The 18,100-nt window shown below is 34.5% G+C and overlaps 1 protein-coding gene across 1 annotated transcript in view; it reads right to left on the reverse strand.

Moving 5' to 3' along the window:
- Nucleotides 1-18,100, reverse strand: part of IQCM (IQ motif containing M) — a 347,601-nt gene that overhangs the window by 251,531 nt on the left and 77,970 nt on the right. The window contains 1 exon segment of the mRNA XM_069540669.1: nucleotides 6,528-6,643. Coding sequence (XP_069396770.1) covers nucleotides 6,528-6,643 — 116 coding nt within the window.

An 18,100-nucleotide genomic window follows, 5' to 3' on the forward strand; every position in this document is an offset into this window, starting at 1 on the left:
TCCAGGTTTTGGTAACAATCACACTCCAGCTTATCTCAGAAAGAATGTGCATGTTGACTGGAGGTTATTATAAAACTAGAACTACGACGAGCACTGTTACTAATGCCCATGGGCCTAGTGTCCCTCAAATACCTTTCCCACACGAGGACATCTCAGAATAAAGGGGCAACATGATTGACAGAATTTGATTGAATCTTTTGGCTTCTACAGTAAAGAAAGATTGTGAAGTTACTTACGAAACTAAAAATCCAGTGGTCTTTTATGATAAAGAAGTATAGATCAAGATTTTTCTCTATAAAAATATATTGATCCAAAAATACAAATTTAAAATTATCCTGTTTATTTACCTAACCTTCCACTTTTGAATATCATTTAGTGTAAACGGTATTGTGAGCTGTTTAAATGATGGTACATTGGTAAGCCTAAGTAACATTATAATCCAAATCTTGCAATCACCAAGAGTGCTTTCTTTTAAAACTTTGTGAGAATAGTTTTAAATATATATGTCTTGACCAATTTGTTGTTGGTCTATACATCTTAACCTATTTATTGCTAAAGGAATTCTGCAATGGAGTACCTCTTTATTTTCCCAAAAAGTACTTTAATTAAGGCAACAGTAGAAATTTTTATCTAGAAGGAAAGATTTAATAAAAATAAAATAAATGATGATTATAAAATACCTAGGCCCATATAAAATATATAAAAATGTCAGGCTCAGATAATATTGCTACAAGGCAATATAACTATTAAAATGTGGGGTTTTAACTGCAACTATATACGTTAAAAAAATAATAGTTTTACCTATATGTATATATCAAAATAAATATATCATTCTTTCACAAAGATTCAAAATTTTATATTTCATAGGAAAATACATATGCATTTCAAAATTAAAATGTGAAGTTTGAAGATAATGTACAGCATTAGACATCACTGCTTGTAATAGTACCAAAACAAACAAAAGATCAGATAAGAGTAAACTGTTGGAATGCTCTTCAGTATGTCAAAAAATCATAGTCACGTAGTTAACTCAAGGCTTAAATTAAACCCAAGCCTAATTCTGTAAGAACAGAATTTTCAAAATGTAATTTCATTGATACCCAAAATGATTTTTTAAAATTTAGGAAATCATTTGAATAAATAGAAATTTTAAATTTAATAGTCATAATGATTTGTGTTAATTCTTCGAAATATCAGAAAATCAAATCAGATGACATTTTTTATCAAATGCAACCCACAAGAGGAGAAAATCATGAGTATGAAAATGATTACAATACCTCTCAAATGTGTGGAGGGAAAGAAAAGAGCAGAGAGAAGAAAATGTGATGGAGGAGAAAAAAATGAGCAAAGATATTTTACATATTATAAGTTAATTTACTATTTTTTATTATGTACTAAAATCAAGTGAATGCCCACAGTCTTCTGACAGCATAATTTGGTAAAGAATCACACAAAAATATCTAAATTTCCAAGTTAAGAGAAGAATATCCCCCTAGATTCTTACAGTTTTCTTTTCCCAAAATGGCTCAAGAAAATTCTCCAGAGAAGAGTGATAAGAAATTTCATTAAAATCTAGTCTACCCATTTCATGGTCAAAATTAAGCTAATGTGAAGCATAATGTTATATATGGAATTTCTTTTTTCATTTCTAAAAATATGTTTCTGCAAAACTAATAATTTTTTGTTTTGTTTATGAGCTGAATCTATAAGTATGTTTAAAAACAGGACAAGTGACTCTTGGTTTCTTCTCTCATATAGGACTTGTTCTCCTTGAAAGGAGGGAGATCCAAATGCCCAGAGGACTCACAGTGCATTCTTTGAAACACGAAACAATGTATAATGCAACTAGGTATTAAACCAAGTTCTATTTCCTTGTAATCTCTACTTCCTAGTGTCAAGGTTAGGCAAATTCCATCCAAGATTAAGAAAATAAAGGGATCAAATGTCTTCCTACAAGGAAGGCACTTCATGACGATGGAACTTGCTTAAATTTTGTTTCATTTCTTGCCACTTGCCCTCTTGAATGCTATACTTTTGCCACACTCAACTTCTTTCACTTCCTGAAATGCACTCTGCCCTCCCATTCAGACAACCACAACTGTTCTTTCCCCTCTGATCCTCCATCCCTGAACCCTGTCACCACCACAATAAGTATGCAAGCATGCATGCTTGGGCAGTCCCTTGCTTGTCATCTCATCCTCATTCTAGGGGTCACCAAATGGCAGAGTTCCCGTCAGGGAACCTTCTGATCCCAGAGCCACTGCAACAGAGTTGTGAGTTAGCCACTCACAGAGGAGAGTTTTGCCTTACTGATGACTAATGAATAAAAGTTTTTACTCTATATGTTCATAAATATTAGATAGAAATTAACTTCTTATACAAAGTTCTGTCAATATTTGCTTTCATCCTAGCTTTTTTAAGAGCACTATTGACACTAAATTTTGCACCTCAGAATTTTGATAAATACCAGAGTTGTTTTTCACACCTACAGTCCTTCAGGTTGTGGTTTTCCAGAGTGCTTCATACATTATCATAAAGTTAGAAAACCTTGTAAAGAAGAGTTATGAAATGAAATTGCAACAACAAAGTTGGAGATGGGTGGTGTTTCCTATATTATTGAAATGTAATACTATATTTTTATATTATGCAAGGGATCATATTCACAGGTGCTCACTTACTTTGGATAAATGTTATCTTTCAAGATAATTAAGGCTACAAATGTCTCAGGACTTCAGAGATCATAAAAAGTAGAATTAGTAACTTTTTCTTAGGAATGCAGTTTCTTTAACTTCATGTAAAGAAGTTTCAGGGGGCTATATGCCACTGTTTAAAATAACTGGGAATTCGAATACAATTCTAATATGATAAGTCGGCAGTTGCAGAAATGAAACATTAAAACTAAAGACATATAACATTATTGTATTATTTAATTAGAACTAAAAACATATAGGATTCAAAATACTTCAAAAAGAAAACAGAAACTCTGGCTTAAAAGGGATATTTTCTTTTAGCCTAAAGAAAGCATATCCACAGTGACTTTCTTATTTGAGCAAATTAAAATTTTGATGATTAGCTAAGGTATCGAGAGTGTTTTGAAAGCAAAATATGTTATATTTTTCTCTCCTCCTACAAAATCAAATACAGGGTTTTCTGCACCCTGTCTTCTTTCCTCTTTTAACAATGCAAACTTCTTTCTACATTCTCAACTTTCCTAGTTACTTTTGTCTTCTGGACCTGATTGAACAAACTCATATCAAGATTACTTAACACTTCACACCCATTAAGATGGCTATTAAGAAAACAGAAATATAATAAGTGCTGATGAAAATGTGGAGAAATTGGAGCACTTGTGCATTGCTAGAGGGAATGTAAAATGGTGCAACCACTCTGCAGAATAATATGATGATTCCTCAAAATATTAAATATAGGAATACAATATGGTCCAGCAATTCCACTTCTGGGTATATATCCAAAAAAAGAAAAAGAAAGGGTTCAAACAATAGTTCTACACCCTTGTTCATAGTGGCATTATTCACAATATCCAAATTGTGGAAGTAATCCAAGTGTCCACCAACAGATGAATGGATAAACAAAATATGGCATATATATTCGATAGAATATTATTCAGCCTTTTTAAAAAAGAAGGAAATTTTGACACATGCTACAGCATGGATGAACCTTGAAGACATTATAAGTGAGATGAGCCAGCCCCAAAAGAAAAAGTAAAATACTTGTTGCCAGAGGATGGTGGGGAAGGGAAGAACAAGGAATTAGTGTTTACTGGGTACAGAGTTTTAGTTTGGAAAGATAAAAAGGTTCTGGAGACGGATGGTGGTAATAGTTACACAGCAATGTGGGTGTACTTAATGCCACCAAACTGTACACCTAAAATGTTAAAATGGTAAATTTTATGTTATGTGTATTTTACCACAATAAAAAAAATGGCAGAAAAGATGAACTTAGAACTTGATATTTGATCCCTTCTAGTACTGTTATTATTTTAAAGGATAAATGAAAGGGGAATCCTTAATAAATAAATAAATAAATTAGACTTTCAATGGTGAAAATTAAAGATGCAGTGAGCTGCAGGAAAGAAATCTGAAGGTTTGAATCTTATCCCCTCTTATCCATTCACACCCCGCCCCCAACATAGTGGGTTTGCAAGAGTAAGATAAACCTCTAACTGGACTGAGGCAAAAGGCCTATTAATGCTCACCCAGTCTCCACTCTAGTCCACCCCAAATTTCTTTAGACAGGTACACATACCCAAAGCACCATCTATTATGCCAAAGCCATGGTTAGTAGCTCTTTGTACTCCTAATTCCCCCGTGGGCAATTCCCCAGTCTTGCATCTGGAGCTCTCCACAGTCATGTCTACTCTTGCCCAACTTATTCCCCAAAGAAATATGTTTAAATGTACTTCTTCACACAGCTAGGAGCAATCTCTAAATGATTAGTGTAAAACAGGGTAAGCAGTAGTTCATTTATTCACCTTTACTGGAAAATGAAAATGAAAACAGCCTTTTATGGGTGTTACTTTTGCTAAGGACATGTATGAATTAGCAATAGACATCCAATTAGCTGGAGGTAACTGTCTATTCTGTAATTAATTACTATGTTCTGAAAATAGTAGATTACGAAGACTTTGAATTTCACTAAACAATATTCATATAATTTCCTCATCTAAATTCATATAATTTTCCTTAATAATGTTTGTATAATACCCTTATCTAAAACAGGGATGCAATGATTTAGTTTTAGTATATTTACTCACAAAGAATTTAGCAGCAGAAGTTAAATATGATGTGATTCAAAAGTTTTGGTTTACAGAAAAAATATAAAAACTCAAGATTTTTAAAAATACTAGATAACGAACTATCCAGTAGATAAGAAAAATAATTGTTATCAGCTCTCTAATGGTGTATGGACTGAACTGTGTCTCCCCACAATTCATATGACTCCTTAAGCCCCAGTGTGACTGTATTTGGAGATGCGACCCTTAGAGAGGTAATTAGGTTAAATGAGGTCATATGGGTAAGGGCACTAATCCAATATGACCAGCATCCTTATAAGAAGAGAGGGAGGCACTAGAAACACACACTGGAAAGGCCATGTGAGGACACAGAAAGGAGGCAGCTTTCTGCTAGCCAAGGAGAGAGAGGCCCCAGGAGAAAACAGCCGTACTGGCACCTTGATTTTGGACTTCCAGCCTTCAGGACTTTGAGAAATAAATGTCTGTTGTTTAAGCCACCCAGTCTGTGGTATTGTGTTATGGCAGCCCAAGAATACTAATACAAATCACAAGTCGAAAGGAAAAATAATTCATGATATAAAAAGAGGAAAGAAAAGGAAAATGAGACAGACACATTCACATACAGAGCAGAACACATAGGAGATGTAAAAATTCCAGACATCTATACAGACACCGTGAGACACAAATATTATAGAATGGCATTTTGCACTCTTTTAAGAAATCATTGCTAAAGATTTCAGAATCACATGAGTTGCTTCTACTACAGTAAGTCACCTACACACGAACAAGTTCCGTTCCGAGAGCACGTTCGTTAAGTCCAATTTGTTCGTAAGTCCAACAAAGTCAGCCTAGGTACCCAACTAACACAGTTAGCTATATACTACTGTACTGTAATAGTACTTTTCACACAAATAATACATAAAAACCACAAAAAATAAAGAAAACATTTTTAATCTTATAGTACAGTACCTTGAAAAGAACAGTACAATACATACTGCTGCTTTTACGCTTGCTTCTGGACATCCTGGGATTGAAATAAACATACTATACTACTGTACTCTACACAGTACTACACAATAAAATACACAAAAGCACAACCACTCGTACAGGACGCACGCATGTAACAATGTATGCCAGACACGTGAACTAACTTACGTGATTGGACATGTGAACACACATTTGCATCTTTGAAAGTTCGCAACTCGGAGGTTCATATGTAGGGGACTTACTGTATTTACATAGAGACATCTCAGAACTTGCCCTGATGAGCAGGTGAACTTAATGTGAAGTCCTGATTCCATCTTCAAGTCATAGATTCTCACGCCCCAGTTTGGAGAGCCCTCACCCACAAAACCATTAGTATGTGGTCGTGACATTGTCCTTGGATTGTTAAGTCCTCTTAGTGCCACACTCCTAACAAACATCTTTATTCTCCACTGGCTTCCACTGTATTTTCTTGATAGTCTAGGTACCATTACAAAAATAGTCGCTATCACATTTAGGGCAAACCACTGTGATGATCACTTTGGCTATTACCACTCTTCAAACAAAAACTAATATACATATTTAGGAGTTAAGGTGATCAGCAAGATTTACACAAAATAAGACAACAGAACAAAAGCACTGCTTCAGAAAAAAGATGAATTTCAATGGGGAATCATTTTAGGAATGAAATATGCCCATAGTAACATCTTACATGTTATATCAAAATGAATTCAATCATTTGCTAGAAAAATGGTAATGCAACTCTATGTCCGGTTTTACAAATACTTACACTACAATAATCCTGAAATACTGACGATGATCCAGAGAAACTAGGCCAACTGGAGTCATGAGTCAAACAGGAAAACCTTTTAGACACTACTCCTCTCCAATCATAGAACGCTCTGTCTGTTGGAAATATCAATGCAGGTTAAAAGAATATTTATCCAGGAAAAGTACACACTGATCATACTGCTTAGTGTTACAAAGAGGAACGTAAATCATCTTTATGGCCCCACTATTCTGTATTAAAATCACATCTTTTCATCTACCATAACAAGATGAGGAAGTGATAGCACCGCATAGAGGCTTCAGTTAATGGGCTTCCTCACACAGTAAAGCTCTCGTGTTTTTATTACATACAGTGTGCCCATCAGAAAACTAATAAGTTCATTCTTTTGATTCTTCTCTTCAAGAACACTGACTTCTTTTTTAAGGGAGGCTTAAAGCAAAATCAGATTTGTGAATAGCACTTATGAAAACAAAAGAAAACCTCCTCTCCCTGTTACATAAGCACTTTAAAAGAGAATTCAAAATTATTATCAAGGTGCTAGTTTTGATATTGTGAAGTAAATAAAATTATTGAAAGTATTTAAGGTAAATAGGTTGGAAGAGCAAAAGGTTAGCCAGTACATGCCCACATATTTCTTCTGTCTCATGGTAGTTATGTGGGATTTCTGCAAAAAATTTTTTAATGAAGAGGAGATTTCAGATTTATTTGTCCACTTATTTCTCAGAAATACAATTTAATCCTGCCATCCAAATGAATCAATCTATTTTTACATTTCCAATTTTCTTTCTAATACTCATTCATATACATATCTTCTTTCCTGAAATTTTTAATTTAATAGAGTCCTCCATGGACCAGTTAATTTCATATAAATTTAGAGAAAAATCAGAAGGAATGTATTCTCTCATTTCATTGCTTCAATTTATTTATAGGACCATAAGTTAAGTGTCCTATATATAGGGAGGTAGAGTAGTAACATAAAATAATAAAAATGTGATATTATCTCAGAGACATTCTAATCAATATACACACACATATCCTACCCCATCTTAATTTTACATATATTTCTTCAATTTCAGTCAGTCTCTGCCCTCTATCAAAAAGGAAAAATCTCTAGGAGAGGCACCATAACAAATTATGTATCTCAATCACAACCCAATATGAAGAAATGAATATCTTTAATGGAAGCGAATGCCAATAATGGGTAGATCATAGAGAATCTGAAAAGATTAGTATCTGAGAAGAGGATAGCAAAGGAAAGGCCATACACGTCATCCTTTACTGGGGACTTTCATAAACCCAGGGGGATATAAAAGGATAGCATAAGAGCGTTAGAGATGTGTATACCCCACATTTCTTATGAAGCTTTTTTGACTAATTTGAAGCATTTCTCAATTTACTAGCACTATCCCTATTTCGCCCACTTCCTTCAATGAACTTCTACAATAAATGTTCTCACTATTTTAGATAACAGAGCATCTCTTTCCAATCTCCTTTTTAAATGTATAAACTCCTTCAGGGCAAGGACAATATCTTACTTGGAATTGCTCTGTGATTCTGGTTCATTAGCAATGTGATTAAAGTTACTATGTAAACACTGGTGAACTAGAATTAGCCTCACAAGGTTAAATCTCACAGGCAAAAGGGAATCTTCCTGATCACTGAAGAGCCCAACCTCAAATGAAACTAAATGCTATATGACTTATTTTCCAAGAGATTCCAGAGCATTTCAAATATTTTATCTTGTTTACCCACAAAACAGACTCATATAATCAAGAAGGCCATACATTATTTTCTCCAGTATACAGGTATCACACTAGAAAATATAGCTATAACTTTTCCACTTCAGGAAGCAGTAAAGCCTCCACTAAAATCCTCAAGGTAATCATTCACACACTGATCTATACTAATGACTCCTCCTCAGAAGCTAAGCACAGAAGGTGACACGCAACAAATTCCAATTTATTCCACAAAGTCAGTCGAAAGTTATAAGCTGATAGTTTGAAGAAGACCAAAGTCATACATCAGACTAAATCTTCACAAACCCTTCACAGAGCCAACAAGCTTCACAGATAATGCCAAAGAGAAATTAAGATTCTGAAATCTAAGGGTGGGGGGGGGGGAAGCAAGAGTAGGCTGTATATTGATAGGTGAAAAAATAAGAAATCTTGTTAGAACTCCCAGTTTACCAGCCAGCAGGACAAAATAAAATACTCTGAGATTAAACAAATCTGGGGAAAATACAATAGCAAAATTTGGAAAGAAACCAAAATATCCCATCAGATTAACAAGGAGTTATTAGCTAATTCTGAACATTAAAAAAATTGTTAAATATCCATACTGATGTCTTTGTGTCCTTGTGTTTCCTCAATACTTATTTAGACTCTTTGAAAAACTTTATTATACCACTAGTTCATGTTATTTTGTTGTCTTCTTCAGATCTCATCTCCCTATCTAGACTTGAGAGTCTTTAACTTGCTTTGTATTCTCCATAATATTGAATACAGTGCTGTGCCCCAAGCATATGTTTAGTATATGCTACTGCACTGACTTGGTATTGGGTGAAAGGCCACTCAGGAAACTGCTGAGAGTGAAAGGCCCCATGTAATACAACTGATATAAACATCTGAAAAAATGGAAGAGTCTTTAAAAAGGGATTTTTAAAATTCTTTTTTTCAGGACCAAATATTTTTTTCACCAGACCATCTTCCCTCTCTTGATATTTATCTTGATGTTTATAATGGTAATCGTTTTTAAATACATATGAGTTGGGGGTGGCTTTTTATTTCCCATTTTCATTCAAATTTATGCAGTTAACAATGAGCCAATTATTTACACAGATGAGAGGGATTTTCAAAATCTAATAAGCATAATTACTTTAGAAACAAATTATTTAGATGAGTCACAGAAAACTGGTAAGATTGTATCTGGTGATATTGCCAAGAAAATGAGGAAAGGAACAAGGGAAAGGAGGGAGGAAGGAAGGATCTCTAACTAGGTAAAACATTCACCACTTTTCTGTGATCTTTGTAGTGACAAGCATTTCCTCCATATTGCAAATTGATAGATTTGTCCAAATTGTCTGAATATCAGCACAAAACCCAAAGACAATAGGATTTTAAACCTTTCAAATATATTGTTTCAGTCAACAAAGAAACCAAACGTTCACAGGAAATAATCTATGCAACTGCCTCTGATAGAGCCAGAGAAGTCCAGAGGCAAGTGTGGTGTATCTTTATGAGGACTTGACAGAGCCCAAGACACCACTGGTTTCAGCAGGCCTGTTGTCCCTAGAGCCTCTTTTATGCCAAGCTCGTTCTGTTTCCCTTTTATCAATTCCCTTCTATCAATTAATTCTTTGAGTTAATTGCACATGCAGTTTTAATCTGTAGGTAATTACAATCAATTAATAGGAGACAGAATTAGCAGTTCTTAGTTTGATTATCTATATAATTAAAAGGGGTGGTAAACTAGAGTTGACAAATAGCATCTTAATCAGTTGAATAATCAAACCCCAGAAGCTTGCTTGGGCAGCTGAATTCCATCTCTTGTATTAGTTCAGATTTTAGAATCAATGACTGAAATGTCCATTTAAATCAATTCATATTGTTAATTTATAGTCAAAAATGAACAATATGTATTCTAAAATTACTTAAACTATCTACCTTCTTTTGGTTATAGTGAACCGCTTCCAAAAGGATTCAATAAAAATAATGATCCAACAAACTAACTTATTTATATCTACTGAATACCAGTTAGTATTCATGGCTCCCAAATTATATGTTACAAAACATCTAAGAAATATGAGTAACTCCTTTTGTACTAGGTTCTACTTAACACTTTTATATGTGTGCTGAGAGACAGCAAATAAAACATAGCTTTAGTCTTTTTTTTTTTTTGGCTATCAAATGGAAACAGTTGTTTGTAGATACAGAGGCAATACTAAGATGCAGGATAAGCTTAACGTGAGTTAGAAAAATATATGAGAACTTCATCATGATTAGGATATAACACAATAGAACAGTAGCATCACTGTTGCATAATATCTTTCTGAATTGCCAAGTATTTGAACAAGTTTGGCAGATACTTCCAAGCTCACAGTAAATAAAAAATGTTCAAAAAGAATCATGATTTCTGGTTCAATATGGCTTGTTACCTTAGACTGTGAGGCAGCCCTTTTTATAGCCTCAAGAAAATACTATAACAATCATAAAAAGACGAAAATGTCAAGGTCACAAAAACATTATTTTAAGCATTCACCTATCTGCAGTTGAGAAAAAATTTTCATTAATTAGGATGATGGAAGTGAACTGAGGAAAGCAATCAGTGATCTTTACATAATAATAAACCCCTAGCCCATCTGAAAGCCATTAGAAAGAAGCTTAATACCACCTAAGAAAAAACCAAACAGAACAAACATCATTTCTCTAAAATGTGGGTGCTGCTCACTATCTACAATAGCCAGGACATGGAAGCAAACTAAATGTCCATCAACAGAGGAATGGATAAAGAAGATGTGGTACATATAAACAATGGATTATTATTCAGCCATGAAAAGGAATGAAATTGGGTCATTTGTAGAGACGTGGATGGACCTAGAGACCCTCATACAGACTGAAGTAAGTCAGAAAGAGAAAAACAAATATTGTATATTAACGCATATATGTGGAATCTAGAAAAATGGTGTAGATGATCTTATTTGCAAAGCAGAAATAGAGACACAGATGTAGAGAACAAATGTATGGATACCAAGGGGGAAGGCGGGTGGTGGGAGGAATTGGGAGATTGGGATTGACACATATACACGATTAATACTATGTATAAAATAGATAACTAATGAAAACATACTGTATAGCACAGGGAACTCTACTTAATGCACTCTGGTGAGCTAAATGGGAAGGAAATCCAAAAAAAGAGGGGATATATGTATATGTATAACTGATTCATTTTGCTGTACAGTAGAAACTAACACAACATTGTAAAGCAACTATACTCCAATAAAAATTAATTCAAAAAATTTTTAAAAATAAAATAAAATGTGGGTGCTGCTATTGAAAAACCATTTCCCTCCCCATACCCCCATCTATCACGATCCACTTGGGACACTACAGCTCCAAGAAAACAACTAGGAATGAAGTAATCCTGGTGGTAGGATTTAATACAGTCCTATTTCAAGGAAAGAGCTCTGTGCAGAGGGTGGGACAGGCAGATCTTGATAACAATGTATAATGGAGATTATAATTCTCATGTGCTGAACAGCTAAAACTAATAAAGAACGAAGGGGTGGAATAGGAAAGGCCCCACCTTGGCAGAGCCAACCTATTTCAGATAGATAGATGTCTGCAGTTACCAGGAATTGCGCAGAGAAGTGGGCATTGACACCTGCTCCTCAACTATAGAACAAGAAAAGGTGACCAACACAACCAAGTGAACATGGAGTGGAGCTGAGAAAAATCCACCATGTTCTCTATTTGTGAAATCACTCACTTTGCATAGATCTGTTTCTCCTTATTCAGGGCAGAGTAAACACATTGGGGCCTACATTAATCATGACAATGCTAGTTAACATTTAGTGAGGACCTAGTTTGCTAAACACTTTACATTACTTGATCTAATTGGCAAAGTAACCCTATGAGGTCGGTGCTGAGTTTATCCCAGTTTAATAGCAAAGAAAACTAATTAAGTCACTCGCCCAAGTTCAGACAATTGCTAAGTGGTTGTGTGAACCCAGGTCATTCTGAATTTGAAGCCCATGTGACTGTGATACAAGGGGAAAGTTCCCTACAGTAGACTGAACAATGGCCCCAAAGATATCACATCCTCATCCCTAGAACCTGTAAATGTTAGCTCATAGGATAAGAGGGACTTTGCAGGTATGATTAAATTAAGAATCCTGAGAGGGGAAGATTATCCTGGATTATCCTGACGGACCCTACATGCAAGTGTCCTTACAAAGGGGAGATGTGACTAAAAGGGGAGAAGGAAATGTGATGACAGAAGCAAGAAACTGGAGTGATTAGAGAAAGAGGTCATGAGCCAAGAAATGCAAGCAGCCTTCAGAAGCTAGAAAAGGCAAAGAAACAGATTCTTCCCTAGAGTCCCAAAACTCTAAGTCCAGACTCTTGACAACTTAGTCCAGTGACATTAATTTTGGATTTCTAGCCTCTAGAACTATAAGAGAATAAATATGTATTGGTTTAAGCTAGCAAGTTTTGGTAAATTGTTAGAGGAGCCATGGGAAACTAATGCAGTCTGCAATTCTGAAAATCTAGTAAAATATTCTACTAGACTCAGAAGAAAATTTTAGAAAAGTGTTGGCATTCTCACTATATTGTAGCAAGCCAACTATTCAAAATAGAGGCCAAAACATGGGGGTGCATGTATCTTTTCGAATTTGTGTTTTATACACCAATTGGATATACACCAAGGAGTAGAACTGCTCAGTCATGTGGTAGTTCTATTTCTAGTTTTTAGAGGAACCCCCATACTGTTTCCATAGTGGCTGCAGCAATTCCCACCAACAGTGTACAAGGGTTCCCTTTTCTCAACATCCTCACCAACATTGGTATTTGTAGACTTTTTGATGATAGTCATTCTAACAGGTGTGAGATGATATCTCATTGTGATTTTGATTCGCATGTCTCTAATGATTAGCGATGTTGAGTATGTTTTCATGGGCCTGTTGGCCATCTGTATACCTTCTTTGGAAAAATGTTTATTCAGGTCCTCTGTCCATTTTTAATCTGGTTGTTTGGGGTTTTTTTTATATTGAGTTGTATGAGCTGTTTATATATTTTGGATATTAACCCCTTATCAGTCATATCACCTGCAAACATTTTCTCCCATTCATTAGGTTGTCTTTTTTATTTGTCCATGGTTTCCTTTGCTGTGCAAAAGCTTTTAAGTTTAATTAGGTCCCATTTGTTTATTCCTTTAGTTTCCTTTGACTTAGGAGACAGGTGTCCCCCCCAAAAAAATATATTGCTAAGATTTATATCAAGGAGTGGTCTGCCTATGTTTTCTTCTAGGAGTTTTATGGTTTCCAGTCTTACATTTAAGTCTTTAATCCATTGAGTTTATTTTTGTATATCATGTGAGAAAATATATCTGAAGAAAATGAAAACACTCATTTGAAAAGATACATGTATCCCAATATTCATAGCAGCATTATTTACAATAGCCAGGATACGGAAGCAACCTAAGTGTCCATCAACATATGAATGGATAAAGAAGATGTGGTGTATATATATACGATGGAATATTACTCATCCATATAAAAGGATGAAATTCTGACACTTTGCAGCAACGTGGATGGAACTAGAGGGTATTATGCTTAGTGAAATAAGTCAGACAGAGGAAGACAAATATGTCAAATTATCACTTATATGTGGTACCTAAAAAATAAAACAAATGAATTAGTATAACAAAACAGAAACAGACTCACAGATATAGACAGTAAACTAGTGGTTACCAGTGGGGAGAGGGAAGTGGGGAGGGGGAGGATAGGGGTAGGGGAGTAAGAGGTATAAACTACTATGCATAAAATAAACAGGCTACAAGGATATATTGTACAACACAAAAAAATATAGCCAATATTTTACAAGAACTTTAAATGTAGTAAAATATTGAAACTGATATAATATAACATTGTAAATCAACTATATTTCAATCTAAAAAATAGAGGTCAAAAGCAACAAGGAAAAAATAAACTAAGACTTTAGAAAATAATATTTGTTAAGGCAAACGAAAATGGAAATAGTGTTTTTAAAAAGGCAAGAAATACAAGGAAACCAAAAATGTACTTCAGTGTTAGTGGGGGAGTAGAAGACAGTGCAGAATACCAAATGACTGGATTTGGCAAGCACTCCTAGAGTGCAGAAGAAAAGTGTCCAAAGACGAAAATTATGAGAGAGAAGATTACAGATTAAAGAGGACAAAAGATAAATATCCATGAAAGGAATCATACAGTTTACCAAAGTTGAAAACAGAACAATCAGGAATGAAAAAATACACTACTGAATAATAATTTCCTGAGCTGAAAAAAAGATTTGCATCTTCTGAGTATTGGGGCTTACTGTGTTTTAGGATAAGTTAATTAAAAAGGATTTGTACACAAGTACATTCTGCAAAATTAAAGGAATAAAGAACATTTAAAGTATAAGAATAAAGAAAATTTCATATATATTTAGAAAGAAAAAAGCTCAAAGGAGCAAAACTCAGGTTCCTTCCAAATTTCTTCTGTGAAACAGTAAAAGAACCCATAAATAACAGAATACCACCAAGGGAAAAGAAAAGGTGTGAAACAGAAATTTCATAACAAAATTGTTCTCAATGTATAAAGGCCAGGAAACAAATCATTTTCAAATATACCAGTCCCCTGAAAATATGCTCAGAAAAATATGTTTTTGTTTAAGTAAATAAACAAACACTTACCTAAGACCAAGATGGGAATCAAATTCAAGGATAAAAGAATTTAGAAATCATGCTGTAAGAGTACCAGCAGTTCTTGCCGTACCAGCATGCAATTCTAGTAGGATCACTTGTGGTACGTGGATGCTGTAGCTCTGATGTAAAGCTTGGTCCTTCCAGGCTTTACCTCATAGTTTCTTTTCTGCTATTCTACTTTGTCAGGAACCAAACAATTTGTTTCCTAGGGTATACACTTGAATTCACTCACAGTTCAAATGAAATGTTCTTTCAAATGGAATCTTGCTCTATAGCCAATAACCAATGTTGTTCTGTCACGCACTTACAATGGTTAAACACTTGGAACATGTACCTAGAGACTCAGTAAATAAGACAAGAATAACAAAGAACAATATAATGGCTATTTTCAGGTTCAGAGAACTTAAATAATGACTTTTCTCCTTTCAAAAGTTCAAACTGAATCACCTGAGTCATGGCATCGCCCTTCACAAAGTTCCTCTTTATATTATAGGAACACCCTCTGAGGGTTCTTATGGAGCTCTGTCGTTTAACTAAGGGAAAAACTACACCTGGAAAATAGATTCTAGCAAATACACCAGAATTTAACAGTGAGTATCTCTGGGTGGTGGAATACCAATGGACTGTCATTTTTTGTGAGTGCTCTGTATTTTCCAAGTTTTCTGCAATTTATTACAACTAATTACAGTTTTAGGAAAAACATTTAAAATAGGCCATAAAATTTTAGGTAAAAATAAGCAAAAATTATGTAAAAACAAAATGAACAAAAGCAAGGAGAAAAGGCAGGCGCAGTGCACTGTTTTATCCTCCACACAACTGCAATGCCTAGTACAGAATACGTGCTAATTGTTTAAAGCAAATGAATGTTAAAATGAATTGGATGGTGTGTGTTTTACAGATGACAATGACGTCATAGATCTCTAGGCAAAAACAGACAGAGGTCCAGGAGAAAAGTGCATTTTGGGTGATAATTTAATGGGAGCGTTCTTAATGTCCCTGCCCCCCACAAATGGAAGCAACGATTAGTCTTTGTTTCCTCTCATAAAACTCAATTATTTTTAATTAATTCTTTCAGGTTTATGATGAATTGCTGTTTGGACCATATGGATCTCACCTATTTTAGTCAAGGTTTTTGGTGCCCCCACTCATACATGCTTGGTGAAAGTGAAAATTTGAAAAGACTTCTGGGAAAGTAATTTATCAGTAAGAGAAGTCTTTTAAAGCTCATATTTTTGATGTAATATCAATTTCTAGGAATCTTTCATAAGGAAATAATCTGGAATATGCCAAAAGATTTATTAACAAAGATGCTTATTACAGCATTATTTATAATAATTGTGCAGAAAAAGAGTTAGCGTAACAAACTTGAGACTGCTATTCTTAGAAGAAGATGCTTGCAAGGGTTGATCCTCAGCTGGCATCTAAGTACTTGGCAGGTAAACAGTTCCTTACCCACTGATGTAAACTTTCCCTAAAAGATAAGGGTATCTCACTATGCCTAAACTGTGCAAAAAACATGGTTTATGCAGAACACCTGCTTTCCTTCTGGAAATCTGGAATGTTGGTACATGCTAAGCAGAGGGCGCCTATGTAACCATGTCCCAGTAAAAACCTTGGGTGCTGAATCTCTAACGAGTTTCCCCAGTTACAACCCTTTACACGTGTCATGACTCATTGCTGGAGGAATTAAGTGCATCCATGTGACTCCACTGGAAGAGGACTCTTGGAAGCTGGCTCCTGGTTTCCTCTGGACTTCATCCCATGTGCCTTTTCCCTTGCTGATTTTGCTTTGTATCCTTTCACTGTAATAAAACTTAGCTGTTGATAAGGCTATGTACTGAGTCCCATGAGTCCTCCTAGCAAATCATTAAGCCTGGGGGTGGTCTTTGGGATCCCCAATACAATAATAAAATTGGAAATAAAATAAATGTCCAGTAATGGAAGATTCGTTAAGAAAATTACAAGACATACATACATTGGGTTATTTTTCAATAACAAAAATTTTGCCTATGAAGTTTTTTACATTATATAGAAAATTAAAAATATCATATACCTTATGCTTTTAATTATGAACCAAAAAATTTATAAACAACCAACAAATTCATAATTCATATGCTTTTAATTATGAACCAAAAAATTCATAAACAAGACTAAACAAAAATATGCCGAACTGCTAAAACTGATAGCTTCTGGTTTGATCAAATTTTTGTCTGTATTCTTTTCTTTTGTTCCTAATAGGCTGAGTGCAAGGTTCATAAATTCTTCGTAACTGACTCACATTTTGAGGAAAGCTATCCTAATCGTGTTTTCCTCATATTTGCAGTTTATGCATGAGCTAGAATTATTGTGCAAATTCTGGAATGAGAATTAGAAATTCTGGAATGGAATTAGAAAATGAAAATAAGAATCTAATCCCCTATGAAAGATTGTTAATTTTTAGTTATTTCCCCCTGTCTTTGATGATTGGGGTGGTAAGAAGACTGAAGTTCATTAATGTTTCATTATCTTTACTGAAAGCTCATTAAAGCAATACATTCAACAGAAGAAAAAAGACTCTGGTGGCAGAAACAAAAGGATAATCATAGTACAGCATTTTAGCCCTGCTTGTGTTTGTATGTTTATTCCAAATGTTTCACTCTATTCAACTCTCCTAGTCATAGCTAGTATCAAGATAGATTGTCACCTTGCATATGTATGGTCATATATAGACCATATATGATTAGTGAAAACTTAAGACTCAATTGCAGGCAGAAAACTGTAGAAAATAAAATTAGAGGTTTGTGTAAGTACAAAGTGATTCACAAAGCCCAAGTCTATAAAGCTACAGTAAGTATCATACATAAATATAACAAACAAGGTTAGTGAAATAAGCTAACAACAAGGACTTTCCATTGTTATGATCAACATTTACAATTTGGTTTTTTAAGGACCAGTCAATTTCAACCTGTCCTTTTCAGTCCTTTAAACCATTATCAGAAAGGAAGCAAAGATAAAACATAAATCAATGTTTCTACTTGTTATAACTACAAGTTTAAATTCTGAGTGGATGATGAAAATTCTGAATATTAATGTGTTAAATGTTATCTATGAAGCTCAGTAGCCATGTGGACCCTGTTTCCATTATTACTAAT

This window comes from Delphinus delphis, chromosome 5 (genome assembly GCF_949987515.2).
Source record: "Delphinus delphis chromosome 5, mDelDel1.2, whole genome shotgun sequence".
Classification (NCBI taxonomy): domain Eukaryota; kingdom Metazoa; phylum Chordata; class Mammalia; order Artiodactyla; family Delphinidae; genus Delphinus; species Delphinus delphis.